Source organism: Rousettus aegyptiacus, unplaced genomic scaffold (assembly GCF_014176215.1).
Source record: "Rousettus aegyptiacus isolate mRouAeg1 unplaced genomic scaffold, mRouAeg1.p scaffold_m13_p_4, whole genome shotgun sequence".
In the NCBI taxonomy this organism is placed as follows: Eukaryota; Metazoa; Chordata; class Mammalia; order Chiroptera; family Pteropodidae; genus Rousettus; species Rousettus aegyptiacus.
The window spans coordinates 92441524-92458933 of record NW_023416307.1 but is presented as its reverse complement, the minus strand read 5'-3'; the positions used below and the strand labels follow the sequence as shown (position 1 = coordinate 92458933).

Genomic DNA, 17410 nt, shown 5'->3' with positions numbered 1-17410 from the left:
TTAGTTATAATTTAATAAGCTGTTATGCCTAAATATTTCAGCATTATTTCCAAAGAAAATGACTATTCTTCTATTCACCACAATTCAATTATCACATAGAAAAATAACATTAATATGGTACAATTTTCTAATACTTAGTCTTTAATAGCCCCCATTATTTCAGTCATTAATAACTTTTTTTTTCAATCTAGAATCCAACCAAAGATGAGACCTTTCACTTAGCAATCAGTCAGTGTAGTCTCCTTTAATCTAGAGCATGTTCTTTGTGACATTGACAGTTTTCAAAATTAAAGACAGATTTGGTAGGCTGTCCTGCATTTTGGGGTTGTCTGATTATTTCCTCATGATTAGATTCAGGTTAAGTATTTTTGAAAAGAGAAGAGTGTAGGGGATGATTTGTTTTTCTCAGTGCTCAAATTAAAGTCGTCCTTAATTTGCCTAGCAAGGTAAAATGCTTTTATAAAGAACATCACAGAAAACACCTGAGTTGCTATATTTTAAGAAATTTGGAATTTTTTTTTTAAAAAACTACATTTTTATTTGCATCCTAGCTTCTGTTTGTATGGAAAATAAAGTCTGAGCTTCAATAATTATACTACTTTTCCTGGGGATTTTCCTTTATTACCATCTATCAGCTTCTATTATGGTTAGGCATTGCTTAAATTAAGATCTAATTTTTTAGTATTACCGGGAAGAAAATAACAATCTGATTGACTGTAAGCAGTGTTTATTCTAACAGTCAAAGCAAAAAGACCATTTTGTTATTATTAGAAAATAACCTTTTTTCCCTTTAAGTAAAAAAAATGCTACAAAATCATCTTAATAATGCTTTCTTTATTAGTTCCAATTGTGTTATTAAAATGCTAAACCCAGATGATTTTCATAAATATTATATTTAGTGATTCCTTTTCCATACTATGATAAAAACTTCACTTGCTTTTAAACATATGTTGTATCTGTCTTTAACTTTAGCTGCAGGAATAGAGATGAATCAAATTGTTGGCCTTGGCATTTCAACACAGAGAGCAACTTTCATTACATGGAACAAGTAAGTGCATTGTGTGGTAAGCACTCTATTGCTGGGTTCATACAACAGTGAATACGCTGCTATGAAACCTGTTTGGGGAGTTCTAAATTTGTGAATTAAGGACAATTTTTCTTGGTTAAGAGGGATGAAAGTAGGCCTACATTCTGGCTTATTAACATATATTCTGTGCATGTCATCTGGGCTTGATTTATATAAAATAATAACCATAAAAAAACTATTGCTGTTCCTAAAATTCTCCATTTCTTTCTTTTGATGTGAGTTAGTTTTTCAAATAAACTAGATTGAAGACCTAAAAAATTAGTTTATACTTAAAAGGATTCAGGGCAACCTAACAAATTTCAGAAACACAATATAATTATGGTATATATTTTCAGGCTACTCCAAATTTAACATTTAAGTACATATAGCATAAGAACTATATGTAGATTAATACAATTATATTATCCTAATAGCTACCTTATAGCGAATACCTATAATAGTACTTCAGATTCCATTATCCTTACAAGGAAGCCTGTTATTTCAGTATTATGTATATTTTTACAGAGAAAGAAACTGAGACTCAGAAAAATAAGTTGTTCAAGGTCACTCAGTTAATAAATAGAGCCAAAATTCCAAATTATCTTTTTGCTTTGAAGCATATGCTCTTTCCAATACTCCATTTGCCTTCAGTGTGTGTTTCTTACTTTAAAAACAGTAACAAAAACACTTTAAAGTGTCTATTACAAAGCACTGGACTCCAAAGGGCATCTTGAACTTGGAGTAGTGAGGAAGAATAGTGGTTAATGCAGGGGATAGGGATAAGTTTAAGAAATATAATGAAAGTGATTTCATAAGAACTTTGCCTTTAATTCAGTATTAGGAAAGAGGAAGAAGTTTAAATTTACTAGTTTTTCTGGCTTTATGTTTGGGAGGATAAGATAGAAATTATAGAGACTATAAGAGTTAGGTGGTGATGAAGGTTGATAGAAAGGAACAAGATAAAGTGTTTGGCTTGAGACAGGTGAATGTGGAGATAGCATCTTGAATGTGGTTAGAATATTGGTCTGGTTTAGACTGAGGCATTTTCTTCTGATAGAAGTTCTTTTTTTTCAGGGTGTAATGCATCTCAGATTGATCCTTGCATCTGTATTCCCCCAAAATCTCCCCCCCCCAAGTCCCCACCCAGTGCCTTGGGCATAGCAAGTCTTAAATAGGTAATACATTTTTCAGATGAAGGAATAAATGAATTAAAAATCATCTATGTAGATTAGAGTTTCTAAACAGTGATGCTGTTAACATTTTGGGCCAAGTAATTCTCTGTTGTTGGGAGCTGTCCTGGACATTGTAGGATGTTTAGCAGTATCCTGGCCTCTATCCACTAGGTACCAGTAGCGTCTCAATCCCCTAGTTTTGACAACCAAAAATGTCTCCAGACCTTGCTAAATGCCCCATGGTGCAGGGGGTAGAATCACTCCTAGTTGAGAACAGTTGACATAGGCAAAGTCTGGAGAAGTAGATGTGTTCTCTTGTAGGGATTATATGGCTAGAAAAGAAGAACACTGAGGATTTAGACAATGAGCCCCCCACCAAATTTAAAAATTGTCAGGGAGCAAAACCTGGCAAAACAAGACTGAGGTGAATCTGGGAAGTAGATGGTCTGGAAGTAGAGGCAGGAGAGTGTTCTTAGGGAAACAACTGATTGGAAGTATCATGATTGGTTAGATTTGGAGATTAGGTCATTGGCCATGAGATTGCTTTCATCAGAACCCAGATATCAGGTCATTCATGACATAAAGATCAAAGTATTAGGAAGCAATGTTTTGATATGACAGGAGAACCATCTCTCACTTTCAAAGGATATAGAAGAGTCAGATTCCAAGATAGTCCACTTCCCTTTCTAGTGTTCCTGTTGTAGAGGATAAGATTTCTTTTTAAAATAATTAATTGTGATTTTTTTTTTTTTTGGCTATCCTTTCTTGAAATGTTTTTATTCTTTCAGGAGTTTTGAAATTTTGCTCATAGGCACTGAAATACTGAATATTTTCAAAGAAAAAAAAAAGGGAAGCGCAGGAGGCTTTGTACTTCTTTTACTATAAAATAATGGAGCCTTTTCTTCTCCCTGGACCCTGGTAAGCTATTGTAGCCTATAAGGCTAGCAGATTTTTCATGCCAAACAGCTAAGATACATTATAGGAGTGGGAACCTTTCTGAGCCAGAAGGAAATACTCCTTGCTCATTTTTGAGAGAAAAATAGAGACACACTAGACCTTGTAGAACAATCTATTGTCTGTTCTAGTCCCAGCCACCACCTCCTTTTCCCAGCTCATTTTCTTCTTCTCCTGTGTCCATGGTGCATTTCTGTCGTCGTGGCCATGGGAATGTTATTTTCCTTATAGCTACTGTCAGAAAATCTACAACTTGGAAATTTCTTTTTGTTTTTCCTCCTTGCCCTGCACTGCCCGACCCTCTTCCCTGCCTCAGCATTCTGATGCCAGAAAACTTGTTTTTTTATTAACTTTTTTCAGTTCTTGAGTTTTCTTTATATTCTTCAGGTTAATTTTCCTTCACTATATTTAATGCAGTGTTTTTAGCCTATCTTCCAAAATAACTCTCAATGATATCTCCTCCATTTTGGTATTTTAAATTCCTTTTGTTCTCAAAAAAGATCATGACACATTTTGTTTCTTCAGTCTCTGTTTCTCTCAGGGAGGCTTCTGCCAACTAACCTCAGAACAGGGTGTGTGCCAATTAGTAACGTAAACTATGAGTCACACGAACCAGCATTCACTCAGTAACTGTTTGAGGACTTAGAGGGTGTTGGCTGCTGGACTGAATATAAAGATGAATAAGAATACCAGCCCTCAAGGAATTTACAGTCTTATAATACGAGTACATAAATTATTGTGTTCCCACAGCACCAAACATATATTTTTGTAGTACTTGATACTTGTATTAATAGTTCTTACCAATTACTTATGACACAAAACATTTTAAGAGCCATAGAATAATAGTATTTTAGAGAGGTTTAAGGCAATTCATTTACAGCATTGCCTTTCATGTTTTCCCGCTATTTCTCATTTTACTGTTGACAGAGATAAAATAAACCTAATGTACTGTATTGTGATTAATGATGCTACTTTCATCTCGTGATCCTGTCTTTTTTCTTCAGCTGTCCTAGCCTTAAATACATCATGCTTCATCTTGCCTTGGACAGTTTGACATATACATTTTGAGGAGAATGTTAACCCTCTTTGATTGTTCCTATTCATCCTTCAGAGCTCAGTTCCATTGTTACTTCTCAAAGAAGTCTTTCCCGACTCCCAGACTAGGCAGGGTCTCCCTGTTAAATATGCTCCTCGCACCCTGTCTTTATCCTTTATAGGACTTATTCTTGCTGTAAGTAAGCAGTTGAGTAATTGATTATTTGTTTGACTTCCCTGGTAGAAAATACATTAATAAGGGCAAAGATGACATGTCTCTCTGTTCACAGTTGTGTCCCCAGCTCCTGGCACAAATTGGTACATAAATATTTGTTGAATCAGTGGTTTAGAATCAGATTTAAATGTATAAGTAGCTGCTATTGTAGAATGGCTCCAAAGAATCATATATTAATAGATTTCACTTCTATCAAACACAGTTTGTTAGTCGCTGTTGGTTGAACAACATTTATTCATTTATCAAATACCTCTTGGTACTGAGCTATGTGGTGAGAACCTGAAAGTGAAAAGATTGTGCCCTCATGAGGCTCACAGTCCAGTGGTAAATATAGATGTATGTGTATATAGATAAGTTGGGGTGCAGCCTGATAGATGTCTGCCCTATAGAACTGTGTTGCACCTGGTAGTGAAGGAGCTAGAGGGGGAGACTGAAAAGCCTAGAAGGGGGAGTTAGGTAAGGCTTCATGGAGGCATTTGAGCCAAGTCTTGAAGGATGAATAGGAGTTTCCTAAGTGGGAAGAGTAGATCACTGGCAAAGGCAGGAGGTGCAAGAACATGGTATATATGAAGTATCAAATACACCTTGGAAATCAAGGGGTGAAATAGGGAAGGCACCATGCCTAAGTGTTTAATTCCTTCTTAACTCTGACCTCATCTCTGACCACACTCCTCCTGTCCTGTGCTCCAGCCTCACTGGCTTGCTCTCTGTTTCTTGAACACTCTCTGCTGGTTCCTACGTTTGGAAGGAGCAGCTTTATGCCTGTTGTTCCCTCTGCCTGAAGCTCTCTTACTTGAGATCTCATCATTCAGACCTCACCTCAAAGATCATTGTTTCTAAGAGACCTTCCCTGATCATTTTATTTACTCATCACTTAGCCATTTTATTTTCTTGATATCATTTATCATTATTTAAAAATTTTATTTCTTTGCATATTTATTTATTATATATTTGTTTATTTTTTTGTATATTTATTAACTAACTAAATAAATAAATATTCTTTCCTGCAGAAATAAGTTCTGTGAATGTTGGGATTTTTGTCTGCCCTGTTCACACTAAGCCCCTCACTCCTAGAACAGTACCTCACACACAGTAGGCACTCAAATCATTGAGTGATTGCGATGAACCTGGAGAGGAAGGCAGGGTCCCAGATCAGGAAAACCATTTGTTGTAGTAAGGAATTTACCTCTTAAAAGCAGTGGGAAACTGTCAAAAGCTGTTCAGCAGGAGAGAAATGTGATCAAATTTATATTTTAGAAAATTTTTGAAGAAGAGTCGGCAGTGGATTGAGGGAAGACTCAGAATAGGAAGTCTCTTCGAAGGCTATTGTTTTTTCAGGTCTCTGTTTTTATATCTGAAGACACTTCACTCTCAGTTACTCTATTCCTTTTCATAGTATAATTATTATATAAAATAATATATTTTTCTTTACTCATTTTTCCCACTCCATATTAGAACATAAGCTCCAGAGATGTTAAGAACCCCCACTCCCAAGTTTTTGACTGAAACAAGTGAAGGACACTGTGAACTTAGGTGCGGCACACTAGAGAAAGAAGAACAGCAGTTTTGGGATGGATGTGTTACACTGGAGATGACCTGGGACAATCTTAGGGGATATGAAGAAGACAGCTATTTGTGAAGGGATGGAATTTAAATGAGTGGTCCTAGAGATGAAGATTTGTGAGTGGTTCTGTGATGGCTACATTCATGAGTGTGGGTCAGATTTTTCAGAGAGAGCAGCTATTTAAAGAGAAACAGGGGACCAAGAATGCAATCCTTAGCAAAGATCAGAATTTAGCTGGCAGTCAAAGGAAGAAAAATCTGCAAAGGATGTACTTAATTTAGAGAGGTGGGAAGAGAAACAGTATAGTGATGTCATGAAAGCTTGAGAAAGTGACAGTTTTAAGACAGAGAAAGTGATTGTCTGGAGCCAGTATTGCAGAAAAGTCAACTCAGATTGACAAGGATCCTGGAAATCTGGGAACATTGGTGACAATAGTGAATGTAATTTTCATGAATGATTGGGAATCTAAATTGCATTTGAATTTTATTTGGTTGAGGTAGTGAGGGGCGATGAGGAAGCATTGAGGGGGCTTAGCTAGGTGGGGAGCATCCTGGGTCAAGAGAGATGTTTTTTGGTTCTGCTTCAAAGATCAGAGATCAAGTGTGTTTAGAAAGGGGATTGAAGGAATATTTGATAAAATGAAGTGATGAAAGAGACAGGAAGGCATGGATGTAGAGAGTACAGGTAGAGATACCAGCCTTAGACTTGGAGAGGGAAAGCATTTCCTTTGAACCAAAACAGAGCTGCATAATGGCTGCAGGTGTAGCTGGTGTAGGAGTGGGAGGTCGAGGAAAGTCTTTCCTTGTGTTATTTCTTTAGAGAAATAGAGAAATAGAATGCCAACAGTGGCCTAGGGCTTGAGAAATCTGGTGAAAATTCGGATGTGTCATTTGTGGGGAATAGAGAGGAAACTAATGAAGGACAAGTGAAAGAATTATCATTTTAAGTGACTTTGAGAGCATGGACAAGGTTGTATCCCATAGATATGGATTGGTACCAATTCACAAGGCTTTTCTCTAACCCCTCTCAATATTTCTGGCATTGACAGCGGAGAGAAAAGAAGGTTAGATTGGTCCCGTATTAGGTGTTGAAAGGTAAATAATTAACTTGAAGATCAAGGTGTAAAGAGTGACATCATGAAAAATAGTGGAGTAGAAAGCTTTAGGATTGGCTGGTTCTTCCACTAAAGCAACCATTGAGTTAGAAAGAGAAATTGCAATAAACTGTTTCAGAACTCTAGAATCTGGTTGGTCCTTATAACAACTAGGGGAATGCTGGATGAAGATAGAGGCTACTATTCTTAATTAAGAGAGGGTATATGCAAACCAGCCACCATCCTCCAACCCTTAGCCCTACTGCAGGTATAGGGAAAGCAGCCCACATTACTGGAAAAAGTGGCTGGTACCAGGACAGGAGTTGGGACCTTGTCCTACATAATTTTGGCTTATATGCTTTGGTAGATTTGGCAGTGCCCTGCAGGACAAGCATAGATATTTACCTAAGTTCTGGCCCTCTCAGCCCTCTCAGCTTCATTGGCTTCCTAGAGCATCTGTTGGAAGGTTTAATGGGCTACTACTGTTCCGTTTTTTTTTTTTTTTTTTTTTTTGGAGCCAGGCATTTAAGAAAATCTTTGTTCAAAGAGGCCCACACCAAGACATCATAATTAAACTGCTAGTTTAAAGACAGAAAAAAATCTTAAAAGCACTAAGAGAAAAGTAGTTAGTTAGTTACCTATAAGGGATCTCCCATAAGACTGTCAGCTGATGTCTCAGCAAAAATTTTGCAGGCCAGAAAGGATTAGCATGAAGTAGGCAAAGTAATGAAAGGCACAGACCTATAACAGACTACTCTACCCAGCAAAGCTATCGTTTATCCTCCAAGGACAGATAAAGAGCTTCCCAGACAAGAAGAAGGTAAAGGAGTTTATCACCACTGAACCAGTATTACAAGAAATCTTAAAGAGACTTCTTTAAGAAGAAGAAGAAGAAAAGATCATAAATGTGAATAATAAATTGGCAATATCTATATACCTATCAATGATTACTTTAAATATAAATGGACTAAATGCACCAACAAAAGATATAGGGTGGCTGAATGGATAAGAAAAAAGACACATACATATGTAGTCTATTAGAGACCCACTTCAGATCAAAAGTCACACACAGACCAAAAGTAAAGGAATGGAAAAAATATATTTATGCAAATGGAAACAGAAAGAAACTAGGGTGGCAATATGTATATTACTTTAAAACAAAGGCTATAACAGGACAAAGAAAGATGTATAATGATGAAGAGATCAATGCAACAAGAAGATATAACCCCTATAAATATTTACACAGCCAATGGAGAAGCACCGAAATATATAAAGCAAATATCCATGGACATAAAGAGAGAGATAAACAGTAATACAGTCATAGTAGGGGACTTTAACATCCTATTGACTTCAATTAGTAGATCTTCCAGGCAGAAAATCAACAAAGAAACAGCAGCCTTAAATAACATAGACCAGTTGAATTTAATTGATATTTTTAGAACGTTTTACCCCAAAGCAGCAGAATAGACATTCTTCTCAAGTGCACATCAAACATTTTCCAAGGTAGGCCATAGGTTAGGTCACAAAACAAGTGCCTTCTCCAGTCACAATGGTATGAAGCTAGAAGTCAACTACAAGAAGAAAACTGAAAAATACACAAACACATAGAGGCTAAATAACATGCTACTGAGCAATGAATGGGTTAACAATGATATCAAGGAAGAAATAAAGGGATACCATGAGACAAATAAAAATGAAAACACAATGACTCAAAATCTATGGGACAGAGCAAAAACAATTCTCAGAGGAAAATTCATAGTAATACAGGCCTACCTCGAGAAACAAGAAAAACCTCAAATAAACAATTTAACCTTACACTTAAAGGAACTATGAAAAGAACAGCAAAAAGCCCAAAGTGAATCAAGAAAAAAGAGAAATTATGAACAGACCGAAAACTAATAAGAATTGAATCAGTGAAAAAAAAAAAAAAAAAAAAAAAAAAAAAAAAAAAACCACCAACAAACAAAAATCCTGGACCAGATGGCTTCACAGGTGAATTTTACCAAACATTCAGAGAAGAATTAGTACCAATCTTTCTCAACCCATTACAAAAAGTTGAAGAGGAGGAAAGGCTCCTGAGCTCATTTTATGAGGCCATAATTTCCTGACTCTAAAACCAGACAAAGACATTACAAAAAAAGACGATTGTAGACCAGTATTCCAGGTAAACATTGATGCAAAAATCCGCAACAAAGTATTAGCAAACTGGATTCAGAAATACATTACAAGATCATATACCATATTCGAGTGGGATTTATTCCTAAAATGTAAGATTGGTTCAATATCCACAAATCAATTAATGTGATATGCCATGTGAACAAAATGGAAGATAAAATTCATATGATCAGTTCAATAGATGCAGAAAAAATATTTCACAAATCTAACATCCATTTTTGATAAAATTCTCAGCAAAGTGGGAAGAGAGGGAATATATCTCAATATAATAAAGTCCATGTATGACAGACCCACACCTAACATCATACTCAGTGGTGAAAAGCTACAAGTGTTTTCTCAAGATCAGGAACAAGACAAGATGTCCCCTTTGCCACTTCTATTCAAAATATTATTGGAAATCTTTGCCACAGCAATCAGACCAGAAAAAGAAGTAAAAGGCATTCAAATTGGAAAGAAGTAAAACTCATTATTTGTAGATGTCATGATACTATATGTACAGAACCCTAAAGCATCCACCAAAAACATTAGACCTGAGATTTAATTCAGTAAAGTAGTAGGATACAAAATTACTATTTGCAAATTGATTGCATTTTAATATACTAATAATGAATTATCAAAGAAAAATTAAGAAAACAATCCCATTTACAATTGCATAAAAAAACTACCTAGGAATAAATTTAGCTAAGGAGGTAAAAGACCTGTACTTGGAAAATTATGATATTGAAGAAATTGAAGAAGATACAAATGAATGGAAGCATATATCTTGCTAATGGATAGGAAGAATCAACATCATTAAAATAGCCATACTACCCAAAGCAATCTACAATGTCATTACAATCTCTATTAAAACACCAATGGCATGTTTTACAGAACTCACATGAATAAACATAACATTTATATGGAACCACAAAAGACTCTGAACATCTAAAGCAATACTGAGAATGAAGAACAAAGTTGGAGGAATCACACTACCTTATTTCAAACTCTACTACAAAACTGTAGGAATTAAAACAGCATAAACTTAGATACATAGATCAGTGGAACAGAATAGAGAGCCCAGAAAATAAACCCACACATGTGTGGTCAATTAATCTATGACAAACAAGGCAAGAATATATACTGGGGTAAAGACAGCCTCTTCAGTATATGGTGTTGGAAAATGGACAGATACATCAAAATAATGAAGCTAGACCATTTCTTACACCATAAGTAACAATAAACTGAAATAGATTAAAGATTTAAATGTAAGACCTCAAACCATAAAACTCCTAGAAGAAAATGCAGACTGTAAACTCTGACATTGCTTATAGTAATATATATTTTTTTGAACATGACTCCTCGGACCAAGGGAAACAAAAGAGAAAAATTAACAAATGGGACCACATTAAACTAAAAAGTTTGCACAGCAAAGGAAATCATCAACAAAATGGAAAGACAGTCTACTGAATAGGAGAAGATATTCACCAATGACACATCTGATAAAGGCTTAATATCTAAAATTTATAAAGAATGCATATAATTTAACACCAAAAAAAAAAACAATCTGATTAAAAAATGGTCAGAGAACCTGAATCGATATTTCTTAAATGAGGACGTACTAATGACCAATAGACAACATTTGAAAAGATGCTCAATATCACTAATCATCAGAGAAACACAAATTAAAACCACAATGAGATATCACCTCACACCTGTCAGAATGGCTGTCGTCAATACATCAACAAACAAATGTTGGTGAGGATGTGGAATAAAGGGTACCCATGTTCACTGTGCAAATTGGTGCAGCCACTATTGTAAACAGTATGCAGTTTCCTCAAATTAAAAATAGAACTACCTTAAGACTCAGCAATTTCACTTCTGAGTATTTATCTGAAGAAATCCAAAACACTAATTCAAAAAGATATGTGTACCTTATGTTCATTGAAGCATTATTTACAATATATGGAAGCAACCTTAGTGTCCATCAAATAGATGATTAGATAAAAAATAAGTGGTATGCATATAATGGAACATTTCTCCACTGTAAGAATAAAATATTACCCTTTGTGATAACATAGACTGACGTATAGGATATTGTGCTAAGTGAAATAAGTCAGTCAAAAACAAATACTATATGATTTCACTTAAATGTGGAATCTAAAAATCAAAACAGAAACAGACTTATAGAATCAGAGAACAAATTGATGGTTGCCAGATGTGAGGGAGATTGGAGGCCTGGTTGTGGAGAAATTAAGTACAAATTGACAGCTGCAAAATAGTCACAGAGATGTGAAGTACAACATAGAGAATATAATCAATAATATGATAAATATGTATGGTACCAGGTTAGTACAGAGTGATCAGGGGGAATCACTTCTTAAGTTATATAAATGTCTAATCACTGTGCTGTATACCTGAAACTAATATATTATTGAATGTCAACTGAAAATGAAAAATAACCTTCCCCTTTACACAAAGAAAATCTTGGTCAGTTCACAGAGATAATAGAAGTTTCAGAAACTTCAGTGAGTATACAACAAGGAACATACACTATGCAAAAATAGTTTGGAGAAATCACTAATGGACAGCTCCAGCTCTCAACACTGAGAAATCAGCAATCTTTGAGGAGTGGGAAAATCAGATTTCTAGAATTAGCACATTAATTTTCAAAGGAACAAAAGTTTAAACATCTCACTGGCTAACTCATGAAATGTTTGATAAATTCACCTATTAAAAACTAAAATTATACATGAAGGTATGAAATTACACATTATAAATATTATATTTAAAATTGTACCATTCAGGATTCATGACCTTTCCTTATAACCACTCTCAACTCCTTTAATTACTGTGTCTTTCCTGTAAACAGCACCTCTCAGTATTCACCCTCACAAGTTATTAAAGCAAGGAGCAATTTTATATATATTAAACTAACAAAAAGGAAAATCAGTGTGTGTGAGATTATGGCAAAAGTGTTTCACTCATGCATTGCTGTCATAGTCTATAATATATTCATGTTTGTTTTTATATAAAGTTAATATCTCCAAATATTTATCAGGTAAAACTGGTGCTCCAGACATGCCCCCATGCATCATCTGGTATGGACACTCGAGCTGAGAAGGCATTTAACTGTGTGGCATTAGAAGTATTTAAATAATAAATATGCAATATTTATGACAACATCAAATATTGCAGGTTTCATCACAGTTGAGGAGCTGGAAAATTATCCTTTGACTCAATAATCTCAAATGTAGGAAAGGTGCGGTTTGGGGGAATTAGAACAGTAAAAACAACAGCAGTACCTCAAAACATGTCTTTTGTAAATAGGGTCATTGCACATGTAATTAGTTAAAATAACTCATAATTCAATAGGGTGAGTTCTAATCCAGAGTGACTGGAGGCAAGGAAGGGTTCCTTTATAGGTTTCATAGGGAGTGTGGTCCTGTCAACACCTTGTTTGTGGGCTTCTAGCCTCCAGAACTCTGTGAGACAAATTTCTATTGTTTTAAACCACTCAGTTTGTGGTACTTTGTTACAGCAGCCCAAGGGAACTAATACAATGGTCAATTCATTTTTGATAAGGATGCCAAGACCAGGAATTGAGGAAAGAATAGTCTTTTCAACAAAATGATGCTTAGAAAACTGGATATCTAAATGAAGTTGAACCCTTACCTTTCACCATATACAAAAATTACTTTGAATAGTGGATCAAAGACTAAATTTAAAATATAAAACTATTAAACTTTTAGAAGGAAATATAGAGGACAATTTACGTGAGCATGGATTTAGCAATGATTTCTTAAATGGCATCAAAAGCATGGCATGAAAAAGAAAAATTAGATAATTTGGACTTCATCAAAATTAAAAACTTTCGTGCATTAAAGAATACTATGAAGATACTTTTATTTATTAATAATGACTAATTTTTCTTTAATTTTAATTATTAGAACTATTCAAAGTGGAAAATTTGCCCCAAAGTTTAGTCCTCAACCTTAGATGAAATTGCAAACCAAACATTCCAAGACACACACCTTCCATAATAACAAGCAATAAAGTTATGTTGGAATAATTCTGACATAATGTGCAATTTCCATTTTAAAAATGTGTCTGAGAAAATTTACACTCATTGATATTCAGATCTGCAGTTAGATTTCTGAAACCTGATTCTGGCATGTAATATGGAAGCTATGTATCTTGGTACGTTTGGTTTGTAATTTCATCTAAGGTTGAGGACTAAAATAATAGGATTTGTTTTGTACTTACGATAATGACGAATGTATAACTAAGGGAAAAAGAAATAACATTGTTCATGTTATACGTGAATGATGTGATTCCCATTAATAAAGGTGAAAAACAAAAAACAAAAATGAAAAGAAAACTCACAAAACAGGAGAAAATATTTGCAAATCATATATTCACCATATATAAAAATCCCTACAACTCTATAAAAAAGTCCAAATAGCCCAATTCATAAATAGGCAAAGGACTTGAACAATATACAGTCTATAAACATGAAAAATGCTCAATATGATTAGTCTTTGGGGAAATGCAAATCAAAACCACAATGAGGTATCACTTCATATCCACTAGGATGGCTATAACTTTAAAAAATGGAAAATAAATGTCATTGAGGATGTGGAAAAATTGGAACTCCCGTATATTGGTTGTGTAAACATAAAAAGGTACAGCTGCTGTGGAAAACTAAACATAGAATTATGCTATAACTCAGCAATTCTAATCCTAAGTATATACCCAAAGGAATTGAAAACAGATACTTGTACAGCCATTTTTCACAATAGCGAAAATGTGGAAACAACCACAGTGTTTGAAAATAATGGTGTTGGTTCTACAACATTGCAAAATGTACTTACTGCCATTGAATTGTGTACTTGAAAGTGGTTAAAGTGGAACTTTTCATATTATGTATATTTTATCACAATTATGGAAAAAGACAGAGAAGTAGAGAAAGTATAAAGGCAAGTTCTTAATAAAAATGATTGGCCATGGGATCCTGGAAAGTAAGTAAGCCTAGAAAGGACTGGTAGGAAGAAAAGAGAGTATTTGAGATATCAAAGGTTACAGTGTGTCAGAGGGAAGATATTTAGAGAGTAAGCTTGAGAGAACTGAAATATAGTCATGTGCCAGATAATGATGTTTTAGTCAACATCAGACTGTATGTACAGTGGTGGTCCCATAAAATTATAATGGAGCTGAAAAATTCCTATTGCCTAGTGATGCTGTAGCCATCATAACATCTTAGCACAATGCATTACTCATGTGTTTGTGGTGATGCTTGCTGCTGTAAACAAACCTGTGTTGTCAGTCAGATAAAAGTACAGTACATACAAGTATGTACAGTAGATAATACTTGGTAATAAATGATGATGTAACTGATTTCTGCACTTACTATACTATACGTTTATTATTTTTTAAAGCATACATTTTGCACTTGTAAAAAAAGTTTGCTGTAAAACAGTATGCCATATTAACCTGCAATAGCCTCATATATCTGTTTAGTATGTCTCTTGACTGCATCATTTTTTCCCTCTCTTGCTTGATTAAATCTCATGTTGTTTTGCAACATAACATGCTGTACAGGCTTGTAGTCTAGGAGCAATAGGCTATACCATGTAGCCTAGATGTGTAATAAGCTAGACCATCTAGATTTGTGTAAGTGCACTCTTTGATTTTTCCACAATGATGAAATCGCCTAATGACACATTTCTCAGAATGCATTCCCGTTGCTAAGTGGCCCATGACTGTAAAAGCTAGATGTGTTGACTGATATATTGGAATCTTAGAATTTCAGTGGCAGAATGTTCCCAGTTAATAAAGTTGAGGATGTGACCATAGGTGCGGACTGCTTAATAAGAGTGGGAAGTGATAGTCTCAGGAACGGACCTTGTCGAAGTGGGGAACATGGAGAGGGTGTAGAAAGCAAGCTTGAGTTGAATGTTGAAGATTAGTAGATACCAGTGGTTGATTCACAGGAGCTTCATAGGAAAAATGATTGATTTTTACTATATTTCGTAGTTCTGTACTTTTATTATAGTATTGGCCCAGAGTTTGTTGAATTTCTTTTTATTGAACCATTTTTGGTAAGCGTGATGTGTTGCCAATGGCTAACTAAGCCTGTCCTAAAGTTGAGAGTTGTAGAAATAGGCTCGGGCAATTTTTCAGCTCTTCTGTACATACAGAGGCTTTATATGATTGTGTGTATCAAGATAAGTACAATGAAGGGAAAAGCATTAGCTTCTTTATCTTGCTTTAAAAAGTACATAAACGTGTCATTAAGGCTTATCATTAGTTTTAATTTTGGGGGAAGGCTTATACATTGTAGTGCTTCAAAAAGAATATCCTTTTGGATAGAGTCTGATCTAAAATTTTATACCCTATGTCACCTGATAATTGTAGTGTGTTCGATTTATAAAATTAAAGAGAAGGAAGTCATTTGGAAAGCCCCATCTAATTAAATTATACGTTAAAATTATAGTTTTGCCTCTAATTTTGTTTTCTGTCATAGCAGATCTTCATATAATATAGTCTTCGACTTATATTGAGTTTCAAAATGTTTCCATCTTTCTTAGGAAAACGGGAAATCATTTTCACAACTTCATTAGTTGGCAAGACCTAAGAGCTATTGAACTTGTAAAATCTTGGAATAGTTCGTTTATAATGAAGGTAATCTTTTTCTTTTCTGCAATTTAGATATTCCTGTTTTTCCTGTAAATGTCCCTTAACTGTACACTTAATTGTATAATCACCTACCTATGCTGTTTTTGAACATTAAGAAACAAATACACATATGAATGCTCTACACATCAGTGAAATTTAATAATTATTACCCCAAAGCATATATGGTAGACTGAAGTATTTAACAATTACACTTCAGAAAGTCCTGAGGAGGTTTGGGGTGGATTAGAGCTTTACATGTTAGTAAGAATTCATGTTTCCATTCCTAGAGAAATGGAAAAAATATAAACTATGCCCAGAAAAGATACACCTTGCTTTGAAAACTTGTGAGGCTGAATACTGAGAGGTGCTGTTTACAGGAAAGACACAGTAATTAAGGGAGATGAGAGTGATTGTAAGGAAAGGTCATGAATCCTGAATGGTACAATTTTAAATATAATATTTATAATGTGTAATTTCATACCTTCATGTATAATTTTAGTTTTTAATAGGTGAATTTATCAAACATTTCATGAGTTAGCCAGTGAGATGTTTAAACTTTTGTTCCTTTGAAAATAAACTACCATGAAAATATTCACTTCTGTAGCAGAAGCCCCAAATCTCAAATCATGATGCCACAACCACAGTCAAGAAAATGAACAGTTTCATCATTACAGGATCCATCATGTTTCTCTTACATAACCACACCCACTTCTCTCCTGTGCACTTCTCCACGCTCTCTCATTCCTAGTTCCTTTCAACAATCTGTCCTCCATTCAAAATTTTTCTCATTTAAAAGATGTTATGTATATAGAATCATGCAGTATAAAACCTTTTGGGATTTGCATTCCTAGTGTAATTCCCTGGAGAATCCAAGTTGTTATGTGTATCATCCTAGTATAATTCCCTGGAGAATCCAAGTTGTTATGTGTATCAGTTGCAGTTTCTTTTACTGAAGTGTTGTATTCAAGGGTATGGATATACTATACTACCTGATGGAGGATATCTGTACTAACCCTAGTTTTTGGCTATTGGAAATAAATCTGTTATAAATATTTGTGTACACAATTTTATGTGAATATAAATTTTTATTTCTCTATGATACATGCCCCCAAGAATGCAAATGTCGGGTGATATGATAATTACATGGCTTATAAACTGTTTTTTAGAATGGCTGTACCATATATATTTTCACCAGCAATGTATGAGTTAGTTATAAGACATACATTTTTCTTATTTTAACATCTTTGAAATCAGGATGCATTTTGAACCATTAATTATACCTTAACATTATGTCATAATTTAACTGGCAGGACTTTTTTCTTTTTTGGTGGTACATTAAGTAGCAATTCCTTTTACAATCAGTGTCTTCTTAAATGATCTCATTTGTTGATTTGATCACTTATTTGTCTGTCTCTTCCCACTAGATTATAAATTTAAGGAAGGCAAGGATTCTGCCTGTGGT

The 17410-nt window shown here is 34.6% G+C and overlaps 1 protein-coding gene across 4 annotated transcripts in view; it reads left to right on the top strand.

The window, feature by feature from the left end:
* GK5 (glycerol kinase 5) overlaps nucleotides 1-17410 on the top strand; it is a 64692-nt gene that overhangs the window by 11849 nt on the left and 35433 nt on the right. For 3 of the 4 annotated variants that reach the window (XM_016129577.2, XM_016129579.2, XM_016129578.2), the window contains exons 3-4: nucleotides 973-1048; nucleotides 15861-15954. In XM_016129577.2, coding sequence (XP_015985063.1) covers nucleotides 973-1048; nucleotides 15861-15954 — 170 coding nt within the window. Of the gene's footprint in view, nucleotides 1-972; nucleotides 1049-3026; nucleotides 3157-15860; nucleotides 15955-17410 lie in introns of all 4 variants that reach the window. The other variant, XM_036219141.1, reaches the window with a different exon arrangement.